Here is a 26,446-nt window from a genome sequence, read left to right as displayed (position 1 = left end):
CTCGTGCAGCAACAAAGACCCAATGCAGCCAAAAATAAATAAATAAATAAATATATTTAAAAAACAAAACAGAAGTAGACCCACAGACATGGAAAACAAACTTATGGTTCCCAAAGGGAAAGGGGGGAGGAAGAGATAAATTAGGAGTTTGAGATTAAAGTATACACATTCTATATATAAAATAGATAACCAACAAGAACCTACTGTATAGCACAGGGAACTATACTCAACATTTTGTAATAGCCAATAAGGGAAAAGAATCTAAAAGAGAATATATATATATAATTGAATCACTGTACTGTACACCTGAAACTAACACAACATTGTAAATCAACTACACTTCAATTAAAGAAAAAAAAAGATTCCTCACTGCCTGCAAGATGGCTCTGAAACAAAGCTTCCAATCTACTTCCTTCTCATCACTATACTTTCTCCCTCCTGTAGGCTCCTGGAAGAAGGCTGTTCTGCCTGAACCCCTTGCCCACCTGTGCTGTCAGAACCCCCTATGCCTACCCTTGTCCTCGCACTTGTCCTATCCAACGTTGACTTGTCTACCTTCTCCAGCTAGACTAGGCAGTAAGGTCTTACTCATGTCATATCTTCATGTCTATCATCGGGGCCAGAACACAGTACCTTCCTCACTAAGCATCTACTACAAGAATGATTGATGTGTTTCTCTACTGGAAGGTCTAAGGAGAGGTTGTGGCCTACTAAATTAGCTCTGAAGAAGGTCCAGAATAACAGCCTCATTTCTGAGACTGCTATCCATCTGCCTGTGATACAGCTTTCTAGCTGGCAACTCCATTCTTTTGGTCAGCAAATACTACCTCCGTGTCATGTGCTCTGCAGCAAAATGAGTCCCCGCCCCAGGTCGCTCCCATTCATTGCAATGACCAAAGATTCGCTGAAAGGGGTCATCGTCTCACCTCAGGAGAACTCGAGCTTCGGCCCATGGTGCACGGATCGCCAAAGTTCCCACCACATCCCCCAGGTTCCCACCACATCCCCCCTTCTCCGCCCAAGGAACCACCCCTGGCCTGGGTTCCCCAGGTCGTGAAAGCCCTCTGCCCGATCAATATCCATTAATCTAACCTGATACTCCTGAACTGTGCCCGCACCTCCCACTGATTCCTGGCCCTTCCCTTCCAACCGACCTCACCTCTGACCCTTCCCTGACCTCGGACCCCTCTGCCCCTAATTTCTCTGCTCTTCGGGGAGTTTTGCTCCATCTTACATTTTCTTGGCCACATCCGTCTCCCGGAACTGCTCCTTCACCATGGTGACGGCTGCCGGGGCTCCCTCCTCGAGACTCGCTGAGCTAGATTAGAAATACGATGCTCACAGCACCCGCCCGGGACTAATTCTTGACTGGTTGCTAACACATCCCCGGCATTTTTTCGGCCACCGTAGCTCGCCCCACGTGCCCGCCTCCACTTCCGCTACTCGCCGGCGCTTCTGTCTGTTAAGAGAGGCTCCGAACACGCCGCTTTTCGCCTTCTCTCTACACTGCCATCTGGCGGCACCTCCTTGAAACTGTACCGAAACCTTCATGGTATTTTCAAGGTCCGGTTTCCGGTCCATTTCTTCTTGTCATCTGACACCTGCAAAGAAACTACAACCCCCCTGCCTCAAAACTTTTAGAAAACCAGAGAGCCAAAAATTGCATACAATGGAAAATCGTCTTATCAACATCAATACCATCTTAATTAAGAGCCTCTAATTATTTAAGGAAAGGTGGAGGCTAAAATGAACCTGCCTAAGGAACAGAGGACTTCATCTAGATTATCTAGAAAGGAAGTAAACAGGGCAGAAAACACGGCCATGCATACACCTCCAGTTCACAAAGTTATTTTGAAAAAGAAGAAGAATTAAACTTATATTATTGATTACAAAAACAGAAGATGAAAATCTGTGGGTTTAGTGTGAAAAGTGAGCCATGCTGAGCTAGGGAAACAAGATGAAGGGAGAATAGGAAGCGATTATTCATGTACTGAGGAAATAAATTTCTTATCTCACACCTCACACCCTGTGGGAGGTGATCCTAGTGTGACATCTTAGCGCATGATACTAGAGAGAAAACCATTCCACCATAGGACTCAGGGCTACAGAACCTGAAACTTACTTCTTTACTATTTGTGAGAAACTCTAAACAGAAACCAATAAAGTGGTTCAACACTTTTGAATTTTAAGGGATGCTGTCTTCAAACTTTATGGATACCCACTAGTAAAACATGTCACAGACAGAAAGCAAAGCAAACCAGATTTTCCTATTTCAGCAGTTAATATATCTTTGAAGATTTGGTGAGTGATTTTCATTATCTAGAAGTTAAAAACAAAGATTCTGGAACCACAGTATCCATGGGTGTTTAGGCACTACTGCTTAAAAGTTGAGCGACCTTGGGAAAGTTCCTTAACCTCGTGCTGTCATAGTTTTCCCATCTATAAAAGGGATAAGTAATATGTACCCTAATTCTTAGAGTTGGTGGGAAGGTTAAATGGCAAAATAAGGGTAAAAGTACTCAGAAAGTAACAGACACATAGCAGCGCTCTCAAAAGCCTGCAACCTGATTTGTAGGTCTCTGAACCTGCATGCTTATGTTCTTTATTGTTACACGTATGTCTCACTGTAAACTAACAAATTTCTCTATCAAGCAGATACTTATTAAAAGCTCACTTTTGTGGGGATTAAGATTTTTCAGAAAAAGACAAATTAAAGAATTTTTTATTTTTAATTAGAAAATCAGATTCTCTAAGCTCAGAAAAAATAAATTAATTAAATAGCAATAAATTAAAACGGTCAGTTTTGCGTACTTGAAATAAAAGTTTGAGTCCGGTTTCTGCAGTTTCCCTAGCAGTAAAATGAGGAGGCTGGTCGAGAGGACCTCCAAGGATGCCTTCGAGCTTTACCAACCTCTAACGCGGTTGGAGGGGAATTAACTTTAATCCGGTTTACCGGAATTTTAAGTAGAGACAGTTCAAGATAACGAATTGAAGTGGAACACGTGCTTGCGTAAACCTGGTCGGCCCAAACTGTTCCCCCTCCGGATTGGCCGTTCACGTTCCGGGGGTGTGGCGAAAGAGCGAAGAAAGCAGATCTTATACACTTTCAATCAGGCATTAGCGCGGTCGGCCTCGTGGTCTGGCCACGCCCCCACGCCGGCGTCTCCCGGGGTCCTTCCGTGAGCGTTGATATGATTGGCCGGCGGAAGATAGTCCTCTTTTCCTTCCTGGCTGCTTGACGATCAGCCGCCATTATGGTGAGTCTTTGCGGATCCAGGGATCATCCAACGCATATCTGGGCCATCCTCCGTCCCCTGGTCCCGCTGTTAGCACTACGGCCGCCCGAAGCCCGATTGCTCTTCCCTGGCCGTGTCTGACGGAGGCCGGTTGCCGAGGGCCGGGGAGCCGCCGGCGGGGAGTCCGGGCTGCGCTGTCGACCCAGACATGCCGGGCTTCGGAGTCCTCGGAATGGGGACTGCGGGAGCGGCTGCTGCGTTTGTCGGTTTCGTGGAGTCTAGTGGGTGGGGTGGGGTAGGGTGAGGAGAGACACATCGCACTTGAACGCTTAATTTGGGGTAGGCGGTTCGCCGGTGAAGGCAGCCCAGGAGGAGAAGAGGGTGTCGGCAGCGCCCGGGCGTGTTGCGACGACTGAAACCGTTCCCACGTGTAAGCTAGAATATTGTCAGCCGAATGGATTCTCTTGTTTCACAGGGGGGAAACAGGCCCCGGGAAGAGGAGCCACTTTAAGGCTTGCCATGTCATGATTAGCTCGTTAGAAGGTTCACCTGTTTTTAACCCCACTCTATCTGCGAGCTGTTTTTCCCTTGACCCTTACTTTCAAGAATCGAATATTGTTGAAGTGAACTTAGTGTGGTATGGTTTTTCAGACTGCAGTCGAAAATTAGTCAATCTACTATGAGAGCTCTTCTTTTTGGTGAATTATTTTAGTGTAAGCACGCTGAATGCCCACATTCCTTGGTAGTCACTCATAGTGTAAAAGAGCAACGGGGCCATTCAGAAGGGGGTACAGTTTTTTTTGTGGGGTGTAGCGTTGGTCATTCAAGAAGGGTAGTTTACAAGGAGGTGGTGCAATGCTTGTCGCATCTGTGCAGGATGCAATAAACAGGGTGCCGTGACGATAACATTTATAGAGTTACAGCTTTACTCCAGAGAAGTAGGCTTTAACTGGGGGTGATTTTTTGCCTCTGAGGGGACAGTTGACAAAATCTGAATACATTCTTGGTCACAACTGGGAAGCGCAGGTGCTACTGGCATCAAGTGGTTAGAGGTCAAAGATGCTGCTCCACGGTCTAAAATGCACTGGACAGTCCCCCCCTCTGGACCAAAATACCAGAGGTTTGAGAAACCTTGCTGCAGAGTAATTTCTGTAATGAAGTGAAGTAAGGCGTTTCCAGACTTAAAATCTTGATAGATTCAGAATGTGGCTGTTGAGTGTTTTCGTGATGCTGTTTTTGTGATGGGGTGACCTGTGAGTTAGGCACTGTGCTAAGTGGGTTAGGAGGAGATGGGAATTTGTGCATTTTTTTCTTTTATTGAAGCTTTTTTGCCACTAACCCATGTGACTCCTGAATATTTGAAATGTGGTTCCTGCAGCTGAGGAATTGCGTTTTAAATGTTGTTTATTTTTAATTAATTATCCACAGATGGATAGCCACAGGGTCTACTGATTTGGACATTGCAATTCTAGCTCTTGGAAAATCACAGCGGGTCAAGAAAAGGTTGAATGGTTTTATTAATGAGCGTTGTTATGTTTTCAGAACGACACGGTAACTATCCGCACAAGGAAGTTCATGACCAACCGACTACTTCAGCGGAAACAAATGGTAAGGAAGGGTACGTCAAAAGTTGGTTGTTATTCAGTTTCGAAGATGTATTTCATTATAATAAACACTAAACTTGGTAATCTTTTTAGGTCATCGATGTCCTTCATCCTGGGAAGGCAACAGTACCTAAAACAGAAATTCGGGAAAAACTAGCCAAAATGTACAAGACCACACCAGATGTCATCTTTGTGTTCGGATTCCGAACCCATTTTGGTGGTGGCAAGACAACTGGCTTTGGCATGATTTACGATTCCTTGGATTACGCAAAGAAGAATGAGCCCAAACACAGGCTTGCAAGAGTAGGTGTCCTATCTGTTCAACAGCTGCTAAAGACATTTTTTCAGTAACATTGTGTTGTGCGTGCAGTGGAGTGAGCAAAAGCAAGCAGTCTGCAGGGGGACAACATACTAAAGAACTCTTAAGGGGTTGAGAGAAAAGGTTCTTTGATAAAATGCACAGATAGTTCTGAACAGGAGTTCAGAATGGGGTCTGCAGGATTTGAGGAGGTGACATTTGAGCTGGGTCTAGAAGAGCAGGTAAAGCAGTGCTCCTAGAGGTAGGAACTGGAAGTAGGTAGGGGGATGAGTTTAGACAGGTAGGTTGGCACCAAATTAAGTGAAATCTTTATTCCCAAGCATCTGAGTTTGGGCTTAACTTCACAGGTTGCCAGGAACCATGAAAGCTTTTGGATCACTTCCTGAGTACCAAGCACTACACAATGACCTACAGTTAACCGTTGAACAACACGGGTTAGAATTATGAAGGTCCACTTACGCGCAGATTTTTTTCAGTAGTAAAATCTGTATTACGGCGATCCGAGGTTGGTTGACTGCACAGATGCGAAGGGAAGTGTGGATGTGGAGGGCCAGTTGTAAGGTATAATCAGATATTCAACTGTGTTGAGGGTTGGCACCCATATTTGTGCAGTTGTTCAGGGCTCAACTGTACAGCAGTAGACTGGGCAAACTCCCTAGCTTATATACTAAATTGTGAATGAGCAAATGAATTGTTACTTTGAAATAGTTCTTGTGTCTGCCCCCTTTTAACTTTTTTTCCTCCTTGCTATTAGGTAAAATCTTTCCATTGAATAGGTATGTGGTAGATAGATGCTGCACTCTTTTTTTTTTTTTTTTTTGCGGTACACGGGCCTCTCACCGTTGTGGCCTCTCCTGTTGTGGAGCACAGGCTCCGGACATGCAGGCTCAGCGGCCATGGCTCATGGGCCCAGCCGCTCCGCGGCATGTGGGAGCTTCCCAGACCGGGGCATGAGCCTGTGTCCCCTGCATCGGCAGGCGGACTCTCAAACACTGCGCCACCAGGGAAGCCCTGCACTCTTTTAATTGGGTGGTCTGGGAGACCTGGCTGAGGTGAAGTGAAGCCGAGTTCCTTGTAAAGATAGGGGAGCATTCCTGTAGGCAGTAGGAAGAGCAAATGCAGAAGATGTGAGAGTGAAGCAAATGCAGAAGATGTGAATGCAGAGTGAAGATGAGTAGCTGGATGCTGTCTCCGTGGGGGGTGTAGAGTTCTTGGGAAAGATTCCTCTGTCAGCTATGAGTAGGAAACGGAGTTGAAATGGAAGAGACCCTGAAAATGTGGAGACCTAGCGAACTGTAGGCTCCGAACCATAACAGCATGCACGGAGCGTTGAGTGCACACTTCTGTGCTGTTTTCTGTTCGTGCTATCTCAATTTAATGACCGTTTCTGTTCTAGCACAAACAAGTATTGTTAAATGTACTTGAAGAGTGTTGACTTCTGAAGCTGTATTTCTTGAGCTCCAGCCTGGTCACTTTCCCTACCGGATTAGTATGTAACGATGTTGATGTTTGCAAGTCACCTATGTGTATACGTATATATATTCCTTTCTTTTTCAGCATGGCCTGTACGAGAAGAAAAAGACCTCGAGAAAACAGCGAAAGGAACGCAAGAACAGAATGAAGAAAGTCAGGGGGACTGCAAAGGCCAATGTTGGTGCTGGCAAAAAGGTATAGTTTATCAAGGGAAATACAGAAATGTCAATTCCAGGTTTTTAGTTTGTAGAAAGGTGGGGTTTTGTTTTCTTAATAACCTTTCTTAATGTTTCTTCTTTTCCGACTTCTTCTGGATTACAGAAGGTAACCTGTTTTGAGAAGCCACGTAATGTAGTATCTTAACACCTCAGTAGAGTAGCTTTGCCCACCCCTTGTTAGCTCACAGATTAGCACAACATGGGGCCACATCGGTTCAGTGATCGGTAGAGTGATCCTGGTGGGTGCCTGGCAAGTCCTATCAGGAAAGTTTTCATTTTACTGCTAATTACAAAGATTGTTAAAGGGGGAGCAGATCTAGTTTCCCAAGACTTATTTTCTTAAAATTGACAACTGATTGAAGAAGCAGCTGAATCAATGTGGCCCATGTTTTCCTGGCATGCTGGAGAGGTAGCACAGTTCTTCATTGCTTTCCTCTCCAGTTAGTCAGGACTTAAGTGATTTTAATGATGAGCTTTTTACCAGCTTTGCTAGCTAATTGTAAGTAGTTGAATGGAATTAAGGTGTTGGGTTGTTAAATTAACAAATAATCAAGTGTTCTGTGAACTTTTTTTTTTTTTTTTTGCCTTTTTCCTCTACTTTCTTGGAATTCTTGTTCATCAGAAATGAAGTGTCTAGCAGGTACTGAGATTGTGAGCACGGTGTGGGGATGCATCACCTTCACTAAGTTTGCTTTGATGCTTTGCATGTTGGCTTTCGGAAGAGAGTTTTGTAGTATAGTCTATTATAACACCACTGCTACGGTTTAAAGTAGTATATTATGGGCAAAGGAGAAAAACTTTAAATGACGTTTATTTTGGAAACTCAAAAATGCATGTTAAGTTGTGAAGTGCCCCAGTGGAGGAAGGTAGCCGCTTTTAACTGGCACTTGGGAAATGCTGTGTTCCAGAGTACCACCTACCCAGGAAATGGCTTTACTTAACACAGGGCTTGGGAAGGATTCACTCATCCAGTCATGAGCAGTCTTTCCCTTGGGGACTCTGGAGATTGGTTGATTCTCTGGCAGCTTTGGTGATAAACTGGTCCGGAAAATCTGGCAAAGCCTCTGTCCCAGGAGCACACACCGAAAGCTGCCTTTTACTGTCTCCTTTACTGTCCCATTGCTTTTTATTAGTTGATCTCCAGCTTTCCATGACCTTTTTTTATTGGAAAATTTCCAAGATAATTGAATATTCACATCAAAGCCTTTGATAAATACGCTTTTCCCACAGGTACTTAAAATACTTTCGCACATCTGAGCAGCCTAAAGCAGTAACATGTAAAGTGGGCTGAGAGTGGGTTGGGACTAGTAAGGTTTTGAAACAGTGGTGGTCACCGCTCGACATGCTTCCTCTCACCGACATGCTTCCTCTCGCCGTGACTCCCCGCCAGAACAGGCCGTAAACCTGGTGTGCCTGCTCTGGGCTGTAATCCCGTTGACTTCCGGGTGCCATGGCGTTGTAATGGACTGCCAGAGGAACTGCTTGCTGCTTAGTTAGAATAACTGCTCCCTCTGTGAGGCTTAGTATACTTGTTGACAGAAGTTCCAGAAGTTGAAAAACAGTCAATATTTGTGTTCTGATCTAGATCTGAAGAACTTTTTTACACATTGTTTTCTTCATTCAGCCTTTGAGTTACGTGTGTTAGTGCTCAGCGGTGACGTGCAGAGTTTAGCCCTGTGGGGACCTGAGCTATCACTATTCCTTGCTTCAGGTTGCACTAGTGCAGGAATGCATAAATGAGCACGTGTATTCTTTGGCTCAAATAAAAAAAGGCATAGTAATGTCCCTTGAACTTAGATGTTGGAATCCAGATGTTGGAGTTGCACCTTTCGGGTATAATAGAGTTGTTTTAAATTACGGAGTAGTCTCATGTTTGAAGAGCAATTGAATTTTTTTTACATCAGCTGAGTTCTGCCTTTTTAAATACTAATTCACACTACTTGTGTTGATTGTGAATGGTGGCTTTTAAAGTACTGAACTGAGACAGGTTTTAAAAGACTTGCTTGATCATTTAGAGCTCTCCCGTTGTGGTTAAATTAGACTTCAGTCTGCGATGATTCTCAGGTCTGTTGATGGTGCTAGCGTGCCCAGCACGGTGTTGCTGAGCAAAGCAGAGGCGCCTTCATGTGTAAGTAGGCAGTGGCAGCCTACGAACCATAGTAATCAGGCAGGCTGTTCTCAAAATTGGGTGGAATAAAATCAGTGAGTGTGTCTAGGGAGTGCTCTTTATACAATTGCAAAGAACAAAATAGTCATTAAGGTATCTGATTGCATGCAGATTATTTAGGAGTTTGAAAAGGGACTATTAATGAAATGTTTCTTTTCCCTCTTCCCTCCTTTCCCCCTTCCCTGCCACTGATTCAGTGAGCTGGAGATTGGACAACAGGTATAATTCAAGCTTTTCGTTTAGATTGCTAGACTCCTTGGTTGACAGTCATTAAAAATAGAGCATGTGAAATGATTTAGAAGTATATTTACAAATGCTCTCAAGAGTTGTGCCCCTTAAAAACTAGCAGTGACAAGGTTTTGTTGTCAAAACTTGTTTTTTGTCTCATCCCTAACTTGAATGTTTGTGAGTTTTATATCTTGATGCTTACATTGTTTTAAGATCACACAAACTTAATATGGTCTAGGTTACTAATGTTCATTCTGCATGAGTGTCATTAATTTTGGGGTTTGTTGAAGACTTTGAACTTTAATTTTTAAAGGCAGTTGCTAACTAAATTTTTCTTTTTCTTTAATTCACAGAAGGAATAAAGACTCTGCAGTGACTGTGTCTGTGGTGATTGTGCAGATTTTTCATGAGAGAGTTAATAAACTAAGACTTTTTACATATCTGGTTGTTTGGAATATATTTGAAGTTTACTGGGAGTGCTGTAAAATTGGTTTGCTGTTTAACAGATTTAGAGTGCTGCCCAAGTTCACATGTTCCATTAAGCATTCAGTGAAAACTTGCTATGTTGGGGTGGTGTTTGTCCTTCCCTTTAATGGCACAAAGATGTCAGGGTGTAGAGTATTGGCAGCGTGGGAGCATGCAGGGCCAGTCTGGTGTGCTCATGTTAATACTTGGTATTATAGTTGGTCTGTCTCTGAAAGAGACTCTTGAAACCTGAATTCCTTTTTGGTTTTACTAGAACCCCACTTAGTCTTTGTTACGGAAAAAAAATTTGCTGGCCTTGATAGAAATTAAGTTACTAGATTACATTCTCATCATTTATCCTGAAGTAAACAGCGTCTGTCAAAATTGTTATTTGTCTTTTGCGGGCTTGTGCTTATGTGATAAATGAGTGGTTTATTGTGGGTGGGGAATTTGAAAAAGGCTCTAGAGTGGTGAATATTTGTGTGTAATGTGTAATTGCTTGGTAAATCTGATTGTGCATGGGTTTTATGAAGCATTGAGGGTTATCTAGTGCTACTTTTTCTTTGCCAGATGCTTATTCTCACACTGGCTTTTTTAGGCGTCAAGGTTGAGAACCTGAAATGTGGGTTATTGGTCAGTTGTGTGGGGTTGGGGGATTTGAGGAGGGGGTTGTTTGAAGGTTGCTGGGGGGTTGGGGTGCCATTTGAGAGGATAAGAAACATGAGTAGGAGAGCTTGGGTGTTTGGGAGGGGACAGAAGAGGCATTAATGGTTCATGGGTTTTGGATGTCATTCTTCCCTGAGGTTGGTGTGTGATTGGTTTCTATCTTAAGTGGGTCCTGTAGGAGTCAGGCTTATAAATGCTATTAAGAACTGTGTCAGTGGATGGAAAGCTTCAGAGAAAACTCAGGAAACAGTAGAGGACTGCTTAGCTGGTTGGGTTGAAAGGGGAACCAGGAAAAAGCAAGAATCATGATAGCAGAAGGCATGTGAGGGTTGCAGAAAGGAGTGGTTGGATATTTTGCAGAGAGCATGGTGAGAGGCCTTGACTTGAAGAAGGAGCTATAGCCTGGGAGGGCAGGGATGTGACCAGGTAAGTGAGGGGCCTGAACCTGCTGGCCCAGGGTGCAGAGGGCGGGGTGGGTGTAGTTCTGTTTGTGGCTCTGCTGAGGCTGCATACTTGGGTTTGTGGAAACCATGGCCTTGTGGGTTCCCTTGCTAGGGAATCTGCTTTGTGCTCCCTTAATAGGACCAGGAAATAAGATTAGATGGTCTACTTGTATAGGAAGAGTTTGGAGGAGTGGGGGATTTAGGTCTGCACGCTTCTGTTTCCGCCAAAATGGCTAATGGGTGGTGTGGAATCCCCAAGGGATTTGAGGCGAGTGGCATTTTTAAATGAGCAGTGTGTGGAGGCCAGAGATCATCCATGCCTGGTGGAGATGCAGTTCCCCAGGACTGATCTAGGCTGTGCAGGTGCAGAGATAGGCTGGTGAGCAGCATGTAGGGGCAAGAAGCAGAAGATGCTGGGAGAGGTTGTATTTGGGATGGCTCAGGACAGGACAGGAGATGAAGCTGAGCAATGGTGGGCGGGGGTGGGGGGTGACCCCAGGGGCCTGTGGTCACAAAGTTCAGGAGCAGGGCTAAAAGAAGCAATGGAGCAAGAACAGAAGGGTAGGAGGTGGTTTTCAGAGTGAGGTACTAGGTGTTGGTGTGAAGACGGGGCACAGCTGCAGGGAGCCTGATGAGGTGAAGTTTGGCAACCAAGTCACAAGGTCCATAAGCTTTTCCATTGGGATATGCTCGGGGAGGGCAAAGTTTGCAGTCATTCAGCCAGTAGTCTCTTTGAAGGGAATCGTGATTAACTCTGGTTGAGCCTGTTTTTCTAGGGGAACTGCCTGGGCTAGGATATTACAAACGTCACGAACTGGCAGTCTTGTCAGTAAGCTTTGTTGGACAAGCAAAGCATTTCAAAATAGGACAAACCGTACATGAAGATCCAGATTCCTAGCATCTTGAGTTATCAGAAGACTCAACAGCAGGCCCACCTTCCTGCATGGTGACAGTTGGCAAGGTTAGAGGGTGGGCTGTGTGCCTCAGGGTAGGTGTTTGTTCTGTCATCCCCCGTGGCCTCTGCTCCTGCAAGCTAGCCTGCACCCTTGTCCACCTGCCCTCTGGTCTTGTGTCCCCTCTGCATGCCGCTTAACTTCCATCTAGTCCAGCTGGGTGTCTGGGCAAGTTGCGTGGTCCCCTGATTGGGTTAACTTCTCTTTAAATTGGGGCCCCCAAGGGTACTTTCTCTGCTGACCTGACGCAAGGCTATTTTGAGTCTCAGATGATAAAGCATCTGTGAGAATAGTTTGGAAACTGAAGTGCTGAGCAACTGTGTGACGGGAAGCAAGGACTAGCGTTCAGTTGTGCACAGTTGTGCTGTGGAACTCTAGGATTGGAGATTCAGCACTTTGTCGGCCCTGACATTAACCAGACCATACTGCTGTCAACAGGCTTTGAAAGAGCCTCCGTGGAAATGCAAAGTTGACTTTACTCATCAACAGTCAGGGAGGGCACATCCCTTCCCTCAACTTGGCACTTGTGAGAGGCTGTTGCTTCATGAGGGTAGCAAGGAAGAGTCTGGCGAGAAGTTTAGAACTGCACCCCTTTGTTCCACTTGTAGCTGCATGTGCCCAGGTAGCCAGCGTTTAACTGCTCTGTTCTCTTCCCTCCAAAGAAGAGGTTGAATGGCAATTTGATTATTCTGGGCTCTCCTTAAAGGTAGCATCTTGACAAATACACCATACTCTTGTAGCTGAGGCAGTTACTGTATAAACAATTACTTCCTTTAATCTGTACAATAATCCTAAGAGGCAGGTCTCATTGGACCCATGTTGGAGAGGGTTTAGAGCAGTTAAGCAACTAAGTAGTGGGGTGGGATTAGAATGCAGTTGTCTGACTGCAGTCTTTGTTGTGCATTTACCCATTGTTAAATGTTAATTGAGCAACTTTCTTCCACAGGGTGTATAATGGTGTGCAAGACTATACCTACTATGTACTGTATTTGTCTAAGTTAGGGTGCCTGTTGCCAGTAGTGTTACTGAACCAAGTCATAGATGACCATCTGAATTCCCCATTTACTGAACCTGCTGTGCGCACTAGTCCCTGTTCTGGTAGCTTGGGAGATGGGTGAAGAAGCTGTCCCTGCCCCCAGTGCTCAGAGGGGCTTAAGCACCTTGTCTGGGGTCTCATGGCCTGGTTTCTGCTCCTTACCATGAAGCAGCAGACTGTAATTATGTTAAGTTAGGTGGTGGGAATCCAGAGGTGAGAAAGTCTTCCAAGAGTAACACTAACTGGGGTAAAATGTGATCTGATCTGGGCACACGGGAGCAGGTGTCTCACTGGGGCTATGAAAGTAGAGAAGGATCACATGGAGATGCACCAGTCATCCTGCAGGGGAAGAGTGGAGATGAGGTGGGAGAGTGTGGGAGCAGAGTGCAGGTAGGCTTTGTCATCCTCAGTGAGGTGCAAGGCGCTGTGGTGACTGGTGGCTTCCAGCAGAGTGTTGCCCAAAGCATTTGTGGTAAGAGAAATTCTATTTCAAAAATAGACTTCAGGTTGGCTGCAAGAGCACAGAGGTGTGACGATTGATTGATTGATTGATTTTTTAACATCTTTATTGGAGTATAATTGCTTTACAATGGTGTGTTAGTTTCTGCTGTATAACAAAGTGAATCAGCTATATGTATACATATATCCCCATATCCCCTCCCTCTCGTGTCTCCCTTCCACCCTCCCTATCCCACCCCCAGGTGGTCGCAAAGCACCGAGGTGATCTCCCTGTGTGATACAGCTGCTTCTCACTAGCTATCGATTTTACATTTGGTAGTGTATATATGTCCATGCCACTCTCTCACTTCGTCCCAGCTTACCCTTCCCCCTCCCTGTGTCCTCAAGTCCATTCTCTGTGTCTTTATTCCTTTCCTGCCCCTAGGTTCTTCAGAACCTTTTTTTCTTTTCTTTAAGATTCCATATACATGTGTTAGCATACGGTGTTTGTTTTTCTCTTTCTGACTTACTTCACTCTGTATGACAGACTCTAGGTCCATCCACCTCACTACAAATAACTCAATTTTGTTTCTTTTTATGGCTGAGTAATATTCCATTGTATATATGTGCCACATCTTCTTTATCCATTCATCTGTTGATGGACACTTAGGTTGCTTCCATGTCTTGGCTATTGTAAATAGAGCTGCAGTGAACATTGTGGTACATGACTTTTTTTTTTTTTTGCAGTATGTGGGCCTCTCACTGTTGGGGCCTCTCCCATTGCGGAGTACAGGCTCGGGACGCGCAGGCTCAGCGGCCATGGCTCACGGGCCCAGCCGCTCCGTGGCATGTGGGATCTTCCCGGACCGGGGCACGAACCCGTGTCCCCTGCATCGGCAGGCTTACCCTCAACCACTGCGCCACCACGGGAGCCCCTATGACTCGTTACGGTTTTCTCAGGGTGTATGCCCAGTAGTGGGATTTCTGGGTCATATGGTAGTTCTATTTTTAGTTTTTTAAGGAACCTCCATACTGTTCTCCACAGTGGCTGTATCAATTTACATTTCCACCAACAGTGCAAGAGGGTTCCCTTTTCTCCACACCCTCTCCAGCACTTATTGTTTGTAGATTTTTTTTTTAAAATAATATTATTTGGGATCTCAGAATTCTTACTGAAATACAGAACTGTACTTCTTTTTAACAGGACACAGAAAGAATGAGGGATAATTGTAACTTTGAGGACTAAATTGTTTCAGATTTTCCTAAAGATTATAAGAAAAAGTATTAATCATATCATTGGTTCCAACCGGTGTGAGGTGATCCTCATTGTAGTTTTTTTTTTTTAAATTATTTATTTTTGGCTACATTGGTTCTTCATTACTGCATGTGGGCTTTCTCTAGTTGAAGTGAGTGGGGGCTACTCTCGTGGTGTATGGTCTTCCCATTGCGGTGGCTTCTCTTGTTATGGAGCACGGGCTCTAGGTGCGTGGGCTTTGGTAGTTGTGGCGTGTGGGCTCAGTAGTTGTGGCTTGCAGGCTCTAGAGCACAGGCTCAGTAGTTGTAGTGCGCAGGCTTAGCTGCTCCACGGCATGTGGGATCTTCCTGGACCAGGGCTTGAACCTGTGTTGCCTGCATTGGCAGGCGGATTCTTAACCACTGCGCCACTAGGGAAGCTCCTCATTGTAGGTTTGATTTGCATTTCTCTTAATGATTAGTGATGTTGAGCATCCTTTCATGTGTTTGTTGGCAATCTGTATATCTTCTTTGGAGAAATGTATGTTTAGGTCTTCTGCCCATTTTTGGATTTGGTTGGTGGTTTTGATATTGAGCTGCATGAGCTGTTTATATATTTTGGAGATTAATCCTTTGTTGCTTTGTTTGCAAATATTTTCTCCCATTCTAAGGGTTGTCTTTTCATCTTGTTTATGGTTTCCTTTTCTGTGCAAAAGCTTTTAAGTTTCATTAGTTCCCATTTGTTTATTTTTATTTCCATTTCTCTAGGAGGTGGGTCAAAAAGGATCTTGCTGTGATTTATGTCATAGAGTGTTGTGCCTGTGTTTTCCTCCAAGAGTTTTATAGTGTCTGGCCTTACATTTAGGCCTTGAATCCGTTTTGAGTTTATTTTTGTGTATGGTGTTAGGGAGTGTTCTAATTTCATTCTTTCACACGTAGCTGTTCAGTTTTCCCAGCACCACTTATTGAAGAGGCTGCCTTTCTCCATTGTATATTCTTGCCTCCTTTATCAAAGATAAGCTGACCATATGTGCGTGGGTTTATCTCTGGGCTTTGTATCCTGTTCTATTGATCTGTATTTCTGTTTTTGTGCCTGTATCATACTGCCTTGATTACTGTAGCTTTGTAGTATAGTTTGAAGTCAGGGAGTTTGATTCCTCCAGGTCTGTTTTTCTTCAGATTGCTTTGGCTATTCAGGGTCTTTTGTGTTTCTATATAAATTGTGAAGTTTTTTGTTCTAGTTCTGTGAAAAATGTCATTGGTAGTTTGATAGGGATTGCTTTGGGTAGTATAGTCATTTTCACAATGTTGATTCTTCCAGTCCAAGAACATGGTATATCTCTCCATCTGTTTGTATCATCTTTAATTTCTTTCATCAGTGACACTTGATTTATTTATGCTGGCAAAGCAGAGGCTTTCCTGAGTTTTGGAGCCCTATAGTGTGAGCCTAGGGAGTAAAGACACCTCAATTTGATTTGTCCTTCCCCTTCCACTCACCCTTGAACTTCCTTTCCTGTATGCTAGACACTGTGGAAGTGATACCCCCCAGAACAACTGTGTCCACGGTCTGGTTGGGAGTTAGGGACAAGTGAGGTTCTGGTGGGAAATGAGGCTGGAGGGGTCAGCAGGGAACAGGTCAGGGAGGAACCTTGTATGCTGGGCTAAGGATGTATTTTGTTCAGTATTTTGGTTGAATAAAAGAAAACTTTAGAGATAAGATATTCAGCAGTGGATTGACTGTCTTTGTCATGGTGAATTCCTTTGCATGGAGGGTACTTAAGCCCTTGGACTGCTCATGTATGTTGGAGAGGGGATTTGTGCAGGAGGTTAGGGGTTGTTGAGATGGCATCCAAGCAGTTTAGCTTAGTGGGAAAAGGACTAGACTGGGAATTGGGAAACCCGGTTTCTGATCCCTAGTCAGCTGACAGCTGGCTGGGGCCCTGGATGGGCAAGGGGGCTTCCCTTTCCTGGGCCTCCATTTCCCTGTGTTTAGGTGAGATACAAGGGCTGGATGCATGGGTCCCAAGCGTGGTACCTGGGGGCTTGTTAAAAATGCAAATGCCCATGTCTCTTGTCCCAGTTTTCAGAGTTACTAGTTCTGGGTGGCACCGAAGCAGCTGACGTTTCAACAGCTTCCAGGTGATGCTACTGATGAGCTAGGTTAGGGAAACTGGACTAAAAAGTCTCTAATGTCCCTTCTGCCTCTGAGAATTCTGTGTCTCTGAGGGAGATGTGGTCTCTGTCCTTAAGAAGCTGGCAAGTAAATAGTAATACTGCGGTTACTACTGCTAATAAAAGTAATACAGAATAGCTAATATTTATTGAGTGTTTTCTATGTGCCAGGTATTGAACTCATTTCTCTCATTTACCTTTTATAACCACTATGAAGGAGGTATTCTTATCCCTGTTTTACAGATGAAGAGATTGAGACTCAAAGAGATTAGTGCCTTTGGTCAAAGTTATGCAGGTTTGACTGCCTGTGGTACACCTGGGGACATTCGTGGAACTTCCCAGTAAGGAGCTAAAATTTGCACTGAGTCTTGATGGGTGCAGAGAGATTAGCTAAGGCAGTAGTTGTCCAAATGTGGTCTGACACTGGCAGCATCCGCATCCCCCTGGAACTTGTTAGAAATGCAATTTCTCAGGCCCTACCCCAGACCCACCGAATCTGAAACTGTGGGGCCAGCAACCTGTGTTTTAACATGTCCTCTAGGAGGTACTGATGCAGGTTGAAGTTTGAGAACCACTGAGTTGGGGGTAGAGAAGGACATTACAGGGGGCACAGTCGTGGAGACCAGGAAGGGCAGTGTTGCAGACTGGCCCATCACTGCCCTTCCCTTTGGTGGAATCGAGAGGTCACACGAGCCATGCAGACTCCCACAAGGGGGCACTGTGGGCACAGGCTTGGATGCTGCCTGTTATGCTGTCATGGCTGCTACCCTGGTGGAAGCGTGAAAAAAGCCTGGTGCCACATCAACTGGAGAGGTCATTCTTTCTTCTCAGAAAAGGTCTAATGGGGGTGGTAATCTTGTTTATAGGATTCGTCCCTTGTAGGGAAGCTGAACCTACAGGGCTTTCTGCTGTTCACACGTGCATGGCAATGTCTACCCGTCTGTGCTGCAGTGTCTCTGCAGATCTGTGCAAATAGCATTCCTCTTGTAGCTCCCCAACCAAGGGGCTTGCAGTTTCTTTGGAAGAAAGAACGCTTGAACCCCAGCGGCCCGATTCTAGTTCATTGTGCTACCTCTAGGTGACGCCTCTGTCTGGTTCTTTCACAGTTTGGGAGTAGGGTGGAGTGCTGGGTCACAAAACCTGTCTTCAAGCCTTAGCTCTGCCCCAGCCATGCTTTGTGATCTCAGGCAAGTCCCTTTTCTTTGGGCCTCATTTTTCTTTCTTTTTTTTTTTCCCTCATTTTTCTTTTGTGTTAGATAAGGGAGTGGTACGGAGAAGGTGGCTTTCAGCATCTTTCCACATATAAAATGCTTCTGTGGGGAGTTGAGGAGTTAGGCTTGTCCTACTCAAGGAGCTGGGATTGCAGGGCAGCTGTAAGCCCTGCTGCATGACATCCATCTCCTGTATCCATTTAAGTAAGCCTTGTCAGGTCCTTGGTACAAGGCAGAAGGTGGAACCTATCAAGTTGGATTTTTTTTAAGAAGTCCAGATCTTTAGGCAAGGATTTGCCTCTATAGATTTCTGTTCTGCATATGCTTGGAAGAATGGGAGATATACACCTTATTCTCCTCTCAGCTGCAGCGTGTATTTCTTCTGAAAATACATTGCCTTTGAAGGAGGGGCTGTGACAGTGTTGGGGGCTCTGGCATTCACCTCATTAATCAAGGGATTGGTGTCCAGCACCTCATGGTGACTGCTCACCCAGCTGAGCTACTCTGCCTGGGCACTTAGTTTCTGGAATTGTGTTTTCAGAGAGCTGTAGATGTGCTCATCTCAGAGCCAGAGGGAATTAAAGAGAGGGTCTGGTTCAGCTCTCTTGCTGGCTCCCCCTTTATATGACGATGTTCAGAGAGCTTGGTTAGAAATTGCCCAGCCCAATAGGCAAACACTGTCAAGCTGCAGTTCTCCTTGGTGGAGGAAGCTTGTTAAACAAGATGCCTCTTTCCATCAGGCCCCCTTGGAGAAGGAAAGAAAGCTCTTCAGTTGATCTGGCACCTCTGTTTTGCATGCACATAACGCTCCATTTTCTTGTTTTTGGATGAGGCCACTGAGGCATAGGTCAGGTGGCTTTTCCCAAGTCCCGCAGCTCATCAGTGTGGGGGAGGACTGACTTTGAGGCCTCTTCACCTTGAGCTGGCTCCCCTCCTGACTGCAGGTGAGCCATTTGCTACTCAGGTGCCATATTCTCCTCCTCTTTTTTAAAGAAAATATTCCACCCTTAGGTGTTTGGGTTTTTTCCCATTTTATTGAGATGTAATTAACATATAGCACAGTATTAGTGTCAGGTATACAGCATAATGGTTTGATATGTCTATATATTTGTGAAATCACAATAAGTCTACTTAACATCTATCATCTCACATAGTTAACAAATTTTTTTTCTTGTGATGAGAACTTTTAAGATTTACTCTCTTAGCAACTTTCAAATATATAATACAGTATCATTAGCTGTAGTCACCATGCTGTACATTACATCCCCAGAACTTACAGCTGGAAGTTTGTACCTTTTGACCACCTTCACCCATTTTCACCCACCCCCTACTTCTGGCAACCACCAACCTGTTCTGTTTCTGTGAGTTTGGTTTGTTTTAGATGCCACATATAAGTGAGATCATACAGTGTTTGTCTTTCTCTCTGACCTGTTTCACTTAGCATATTACCCCCAAGTCCATCTGTATTGTCACAAATGGCAGGATTTCCGTTTTTATGGCTGAATAATACTCCGTGTGTGTGTGAGTGTGTGTGTGTGTGTGTGTGTCACATTTTTAATCATTCATCCAGTCATGGACACTTAAGTTGTTTCTATGTCTTGACTATTGTAAATAATGCTGCAGTGAACATGGGAGGGCAGATACCTCTTTGAGATAGTGATTTCATTTCCTTTGGATATATACCCATGTTTGGAATTGCTGGATCATATGGTAGTTACATTTTTAATTTTCTGAGGAACCTCCATGCTATTTTCTGTAGCGGTTGCACCAATTTACATTCCCACCAACAATGCACAAGGGTTCCTGTTTCTCCACGTTTTTGCCAACACTTGTTATCTCCTGTCATTTTGATGACAACCATTCTAACAGGTGTGAGGTGATACCTCATTGTGGTTTTTGATTTGCATTTTCGTGATGAGTAGTGATGTTGAGCACCTTTTCATGTACCTTTTGGTTATTTGTGTGTCTTCTTTCAGAAAAATGTTCAGTTCCTCTGCCCATTTTTTAATTGGATTGCCTTTTTTTTTTTTTGGCTATTACATGAGTTTTTAAATATACTTTGGATATTAACCCCTTATATGATATTTGGTTTGCAAATACTTTCTCCTTTTCGGTAGGTTGCCTTTTCATTTTGTTGATGGTTTCCTTTGCTGTGGAGAAGCTTTTTAATTTGATATAGTCCCACTTGTTCATTTTTGCTTTTGTTGCCTTTGCTTTTGGTGTCAAATCCAAAAAAATCATTGCCAAGACTGATGTCAAGGAGCTTAACAGCCTGTATTTTCTTCTAGGAGCTTTATGGTCTTCTGTTCAAGTGTTTAATCCATTTTGAGTTGATTTTTGGGTAGGGTGTACGAGGTCCACATTCTTTTGCATGTGACTGTCCAGTTTTCCCAGTACCATTTTCCTTCTGTTTTTATGGTTACAGAGCATTGTAGTGTTGTCTGGGGTGCTTCTCCATGCTGTCCAGCTCATTACCCTTTTCTGTCTCACAGAGTGTCGCTGGTACAGAAGTGTTCCCTCAGAGGCTGAGAATTTAATTTTTTAAAATTTATTTATTTATTTTTGGCTGCATTGGGTCTTCATTGCTGTGCGTGGGCTTTCTCTAGTTGAGGCGGGCTGGGTCTCCTCTTTGTTGCGGTGCGTGGGCTTCTCATTGCAGTGGCTTCTCGTGTTGCAGAGCGCGGGCTCTGGGTGTGCGGGCTTCAGGAGTTGTGGCTCACGTGCTCTAGAGCGCAAGCTCAGTAGTTGTGGTGCGTGGGCTTAGTTGCTCCGCGGCATGTGGGATCTTCGCGGACCAGGGCTCAAACCCGTGTCCCCTGTATTGGCAGGCAGATTCTTAACCACTGTGCCACCAGGGAAGTCCCGAGGCCAAGAATTTAAATGTCTCCTACTGGTGCTCCCTGAGCCAGCTTTGTCTTTGGTTTAGATGGTATATTAGGTAGGTGGCCTTCATCTGCAGGTAACTGAGAACTCAGACTGCCTTGAACAGTTAAGACATTTATTTGCTTACATAAGAAGCCATCTAGATGCAACAGGGCCTTCAAGGTTGCAGGACCCTTTGCATCTAGATGGCTTCTTATGTAGATGCAGCCGTTCAACAGTGTCATCAGGACCTAAACATTTCTCTCTTTGCTTTGCTCCTCACTGTGTTGGCTCCATTATGCAAGATGGTTGCCAAGTACCACTGGGGCTAACAGGGCTGGGACTAGGGTGGTGTGGTGAGACACTTGGGATGTGAAACCTAAGGAGGTGTTCACTCAGGGTGGGCGTAATGCAGGGTTAACGCTTTTATGACTCCAGGAGTACTTCACCCTGGTTCTGGCCCTTGGGGCTAACCCTGCCCTCCTTCATGTTGGTGGGAGACAGACTGCCACCGCCCCCCGCCAACCCCCACCGCCTCATTTTACTTAGAGTAGGCTAAACTGCTGCAACAAATAGGCCCGCAGAATGTGATTGGCATAAACACAATACAGACGTATTCCTACTTCTCCTAGAAGTCCAAGGCAGGGTATTCCTGGTCAGCAGGAAGCTTTCCTTTGCATGTGGTAATTCAAGAACACAGCTTCCTTCTGTCCTGTGCCTTTGCCATCTTTAGGGCCTCACGGTCACTTGCATCTGCCTAGCAGAGTGGGAAAAAGAGGTAGAGGAGACGCACCCATTCTCCACAAAGGCCTGACTAGAAGTCACCCACATCATTCTATTCCTACTCTATTGGCTGCGACTTAGTCTCCTGACACACTGCTGCAAGGGGGCTGGGGAATGTAGCCTAGCTCTAGCCCAGGGAGAGGCGAGGAGAGTGGTTTGGGGGGACATCTTCTAGTCTTTGCCGTGGAAGGAAGAAGAAAATGGATGCTTTATGGGGACCCTTTGAACAGAAGCCTCTCAAGGAAATGGGGGAATTTATTGGAAAGCTGGAGGTGTCTAACAACCAGAATGTAGGTGGTCCTGGTGGCCCCCTGGGGAGTGGGAATGGAAAGTGTTGCAGTACAAATCAGCTCTTCCCCCCTTCTCCCTCTGTGAGTCTACTCCACTCCTTTGCAGGCCTGCTTCTTTTGCTCTTCTTTCTTTCCCATGGCTACCATTCTAGCTTCCCATTCCCTCCCGTTCCAAGCATCCAACAACATTAATTTGACTCTGCATCCCACTTGTCACTTCCCAAGAATGAGACTGGCCTCGCCTGGGAGAAGGGTCCCTTCCTGGTCCTGCTAGCTCATGGAGCCCGCTTTCCACTTAACCAGGGCTGAGGGAGCACTTGCTGAGAAGGAATGAAGACAGGGGGCTGCTGATGTGTCCACAGCAGCTGCCCCTCGTGTTGCTAGGACTTGCTTTCCTTGTCACTCCCAGACCACCATGTTACCATATAAAAAAAAAACCAACCAAGCCTTTATTTTTAAAAACTTCATTAAAGAAAATAGCTTTATTGAGATATAATTCACATGGTAAAATATTTATCCTTTTTTTAAAAATTTTATTTTTGGCTGCATCGGGTCTTTGTTGCTTCACGTGGGCTTTCTCTAGTTGCGGCGAGAAACTGCTCTTCGTTGTGGTGCACGGGCTTCTCATTGTGGTGGCTTCTCTTGTTGTGGAGCACGGGCTCTAGGTGCGAGGGGCTTTAGTAGTTGTGTGGCTCGCGGGCTCTAGAGCGCAGGCTCCGTAGTTGTGGTGCACGGTAGTTGCGGTGCACGGGCTTAGTTGCTCCGCGGCATGTGGGATCTTCCCGGACCAGGGCTCAAACCCTTGTCACCTGCGTTGGCAGGTGGATTCTTAACCACTGTGCCACCAGGGAAGCCCTCTTTATCCTTTTAAAGTGTACAATTCAGTGGGCTTCAGGATTTTTGCAGAGGTGTGCAACTGTCATCACCACTTAACTTTTAAACATTCTCATCATGCTAGAGAGAAACCCTGTGCCTATTAGCAGTCACTCCCCATTTACTCCAGCCTCTACCCCTAACCCTGGGCAACCACTAAGCTATTTCCTGTCTCTATAGATTTGCTGATTTGGGACATACTCATTTCATATAAATGGAATTATACAGAATGTGGTCTTTTTGTGATTGTATTCTTTCACTTAATGTTTTTAAGCTTCATATTTTAGCATGTATGGTTACTTCATTCCTTTAAAAAATAGAGCTTTATTGAGTTATAATTCACAGACCATGAAATTCACCGTTTAAAGTATGCAACTCAGTTGTTTTTTGTGTATTCACAGAGTTGTGCAACACTCACCACTATCTAATTTTAGAACATTTTCATCACTTCAGAAAAGAAACCTCTTAACCATTAGCAGTCTCTCCTATTCCTCCCCTCCCGGCCCCTGAAAACCACTAATCTGCTTTTAAGTCTCTGTGGATTAGCCTGTTCTGGACATTTTATGTAAATGAAATCATACCATTTATATGATTTGTGTCTGGCTTCTTTTACTTAGTATAATGTTTTTAAGGTTCATCCGTGTAGTGACACACAGCAGTACAGTTAATACCTTTTAATTGTCAAATAATATTCAGTTGTATGGGTATACCATATATTGTTTATTCATTCATCAGTTGATGGATATTTGAATTGTTTCTATTTTTCTGCTTTATGAGTAATTCTGCTATGACCATTCATGTGCAAGTTTCTGTGTGGACATATCCTTTTCTTTCTCTTGGATTGTATATAATACCTAGGAGTAGAATCCTAGGTCATATGGCAACTCTGTGTTTAACATTTCGAGGTGCTGCCAAACCATCTTCCACAGAGGCAGCACCATTTTATGTTCCCACCAGCAGTGTATGAGGGTCCTCATTTCTTCACATCCTTGTCAGTACTTGTTATTATCTGTACTTTTGACTTTAGCCATCAAGTGGGTATGAAGTAGTTTCTCATTAAGGTTTTGATTTGCATCTGATAATAATCAGTGGTGGGACTTCCCTGGTGGTCCATTGGTTGAGTCTTCCAATGCAGGGGGTGAGGGTTTGATCCCTGGTCAGGGAGCTGAGATCCCATGTGCATCTGGCCAGAAAGCCAAGACATAGAACAGAAGCAGTATTGTAACAAATTCAATAAACACTTTAAAAGTGGTCCGCATTAAAAAAAAAAATTAATGGCACTGAGCATCTTTTCATGTGCTTGTTGGCTGCTTGTATGTCTTGTTTAGAAAAGTGTTTAGTGTTGCTCATTTTAGAATTGGGTTATTTGTCCTTTTTTTTAAATTGAAATATTGATTTACAGTACTGTGTTAGGTGTACAGCAGAGTGATTCGGTTATATATATTATCTTTCAGACTATTTTCCATTATAGATTATTATAAAATATTGAATATAGTTCCCTGTGCTGTACAGTAAATCCTTGTTACTTACCTGTTTTATGCATAGTTTATTTTTTTAATAAATTTATTAATTTAGGCTGCATTGGGTCTTCGTTGCTGCACACGGGCTTTCTCTAGTTGCGGCGAGCAGGGGCTACTCTTCGTTGCGGTGTGTGGGCTTTTCGTTGTCGTGGCTTCTCTTGTTGCAGAGCACAGGTTATAGGCACGCAGGCTTCAGTAGTTGTGGCACATGGGCTCTAGAGCGCAGGCTCAGTAGCTGTGGTGCATGGGCTTAGTTGCTCCGCGGCATGTGGGATCTTCCCGGACCAGGGCTGGAACCCATGTCCCCTGCGTTGGCAGGCGGATTCTTAACCACTGCGCCACCAGGGAAGTCCTGTGTAGTTTATTGTATCTGTTAATCCCATAGTCCTAATTCGTCACTGCACACCCCCGCCCACAAGCTTTGGTAACCATAAGTTTTTTTTCTGTATCTTTGAGTCTGTTTTGTATATGGATTCATTTGAATTATGTTTTAGATTACATATATAAGTCATACTGTATAATATTTGTCTTTCTCTAACTTCATGTAGTATGATATTCTCTAGATCCATCCATTTTGCTGCAATTTGTTGAGTTATAGGTATTCTTCATATATTCTAGATATGTCTCTTATTAGATATATGTTTTGCGTGTATTCCATTCTTTGGGTTGTCTTTTCACTTTCTTGATTGTGTTCTTTAAAAGGCAAAAGTTTTACATTCTGATGAATTCCAAACTCTTCTTTTTTCTTTTACTTGTGTTTTTGATGTTATAGCTAAGAAATCATTGCCTAACCCAAAGTCACAAAGATGGATATGTTTTCTTTTATAAGTTTTATAGTTTTAGCTCTAACATTTAGTTTTATGATCCATTTTGAGTTAATTTTTGTAGCTGGTGTTAGGATGGGTCTGACTTCATTCTTTTGGCATGTGGCTTCTCAGTTGTCCTAGCACTGCTTGTTGAAGAGACTGTGCTTTCCCACTGAACTGTATTGGCACCTTTGTGGAAAGTCAGTGTTCTGTGTAGCCACTTCCTGGATTTTCTGTCCTTTGAAACAGCTGTCAGGGCTCCCATGAGACTGTGAATATAAACAATAATGCCTTTCTCATATTGAACACCTACTATTTGCAGTGCTAGGCAATTATATATATTCTCTCTTGTCCTCACGATAATTCCTCAAGGTGAGTAGTAGTATCCTCATCTCAGAGATAAGCAAATTGGAATTAAGCATTTCAGCCATTTGCTGAGGGTGTCCTTTAGTAACGTGGTGGAGCTGGGCCTTGAACTTAGATCAGTGTGGCTCCAAGGGCTGAGCCCAGCCGTATGCTGTGGTTCTCTGTTCCCAGGAGGTCCCACCCAGCTTGGGTGTCATTTCTGGAGTTCTTTGGGGCCATGACTAGCCAGATATATGTATGGCAAGGAATGTCCTGAAACCTGAGTAAGATTATATGATTTCACAGTGTGCTTTGGATGTTTAAAAAAAAAAGCAAATTGTTGTCTCCAGCTGCCTCTGTAAGAAGTGGGCAGCTAGACTGAAGGAATGTTGCGTGGGTCCTGTTCTGCCCTGTCCTGTTGGACCACTCCTGGGAGTTATGTTATTTTTGGAAGCCATGAAGTAGAGCCCATTGAGAAAAGAGTATCAGGATGGTGGCCTGCCTTCAGATAATGGCCTGTGAGGCCTAATTGAAAGGTCTGGAGGTATTTAAATTGGAAATGAGCCAAGAGAGGTGCTGTTGGTGAAAGGCTATCACGCAGAGAAAGGGTGAGATTTGTGCCAGAGTGTGGAAAATGCAGCAGAATGGTTTGGCTGGTCAGGAGGAAGTTTTTAAAACTCAGAGCTAATGGGAGGTGGCAGGGGCTGCCTTGGGGAGTCGTGAGCTTCTTGTCACTGGTTTTATACAAGCAGAGTCTAGCTGCTTGCTTTGTGGAATGTCCTAGAGGCTCTTTGGGTAAAGGCCTGTGGGATTTTTTTAAGTTTTCCTTTGACCCCCAAAGCTTATATGTCATGGCTTCTGGTTTTACAGGACTTCCTGTCCATGCAGCTGAGATTGCTCCCAGCTCAGATCTGTCATGCCTCACTCATCCCGAGGGCTAAATTTGGAATTTAATAACAACACTTTGGCCTGTTTCCTTGGAGGCACTTCATCTGTTATCCCATTAATCCTCATAACATCCCTGGGCAGAAAGTGAGGGAGGGCCAGAGAGGAGAAGGAATCTGTCTCTGACTTCTTCACATCCTGAAGGTGAGAGGAGATGGCT

General features: G+C 44.4%; 2 protein-coding genes across 8 annotated transcripts in view; one reads left to right on the top strand and one right to left on the bottom strand.

Annotated features, from left to right (window-relative positions):
- The window catches only part of POLR3A (RNA polymerase III subunit A), a 54,630-nt gene extending 53,197 nt beyond the window's left edge, over positions 1-1,433 (bottom strand). For both annotated transcript variants that reach the window (XR_012326572.1, XM_019935973.3), the window contains exon 1: positions 1,235-1,433. Coding sequence is in view for 1 of the 2 variants with exons in the window: in XM_019935973.3 (XP_019791532.1) it covers positions 1,235-1,278 (44 nt within the window). In the remaining variant the exon portion in view is untranslated. The remainder of the gene's footprint in view (positions 1-1,234) is intronic.
- Positions 1,434-3,238: 1,805 nt separating this feature from the next.
- RPS24 (ribosomal protein S24) overlaps positions 3,239-26,446 on the top strand; it is a 700,934-nt gene continuing 677,726 nt past the window's right edge. For 4 of the 6 annotated variants that reach the window (XR_012326569.1, XM_073793404.1, XM_073793402.1 and 1 more), the window contains exons 1-4: positions 3,239-3,257; positions 4,779-4,844; positions 4,934-5,143; positions 6,717-6,827. Coding sequence is in view for 5 of the 6 variants with exons in the window: in XM_073793404.1 (XP_073649505.1) it covers positions 3,255-3,257; positions 4,779-4,844; positions 4,934-5,143; positions 6,717-6,827 (390 nt within the window). In the remaining variant the exon portion in view is untranslated. Of the gene's footprint in view, positions 3,258-4,778; positions 4,845-4,933; positions 5,144-6,716; positions 6,828-7,472; positions 7,491-9,214; positions 9,237-9,598; positions 9,686-26,446 lie in introns of those variants that run through there. The other 2 variants (XM_033841550.2, XM_004327728.3) reach the window with 2 other exon arrangements.

The sequence above is a fragment of the Tursiops truncatus genome, chromosome 16 (genome assembly GCF_011762595.2).
Source record: "Tursiops truncatus isolate mTurTru1 chromosome 16, mTurTru1.mat.Y, whole genome shotgun sequence".
NCBI classification, from domain to species: domain Eukaryota; kingdom Metazoa; phylum Chordata; class Mammalia; order Artiodactyla; family Delphinidae; genus Tursiops; species Tursiops truncatus.
This window is presented reverse-complemented; position numbering and strand designations above follow the sequence as displayed.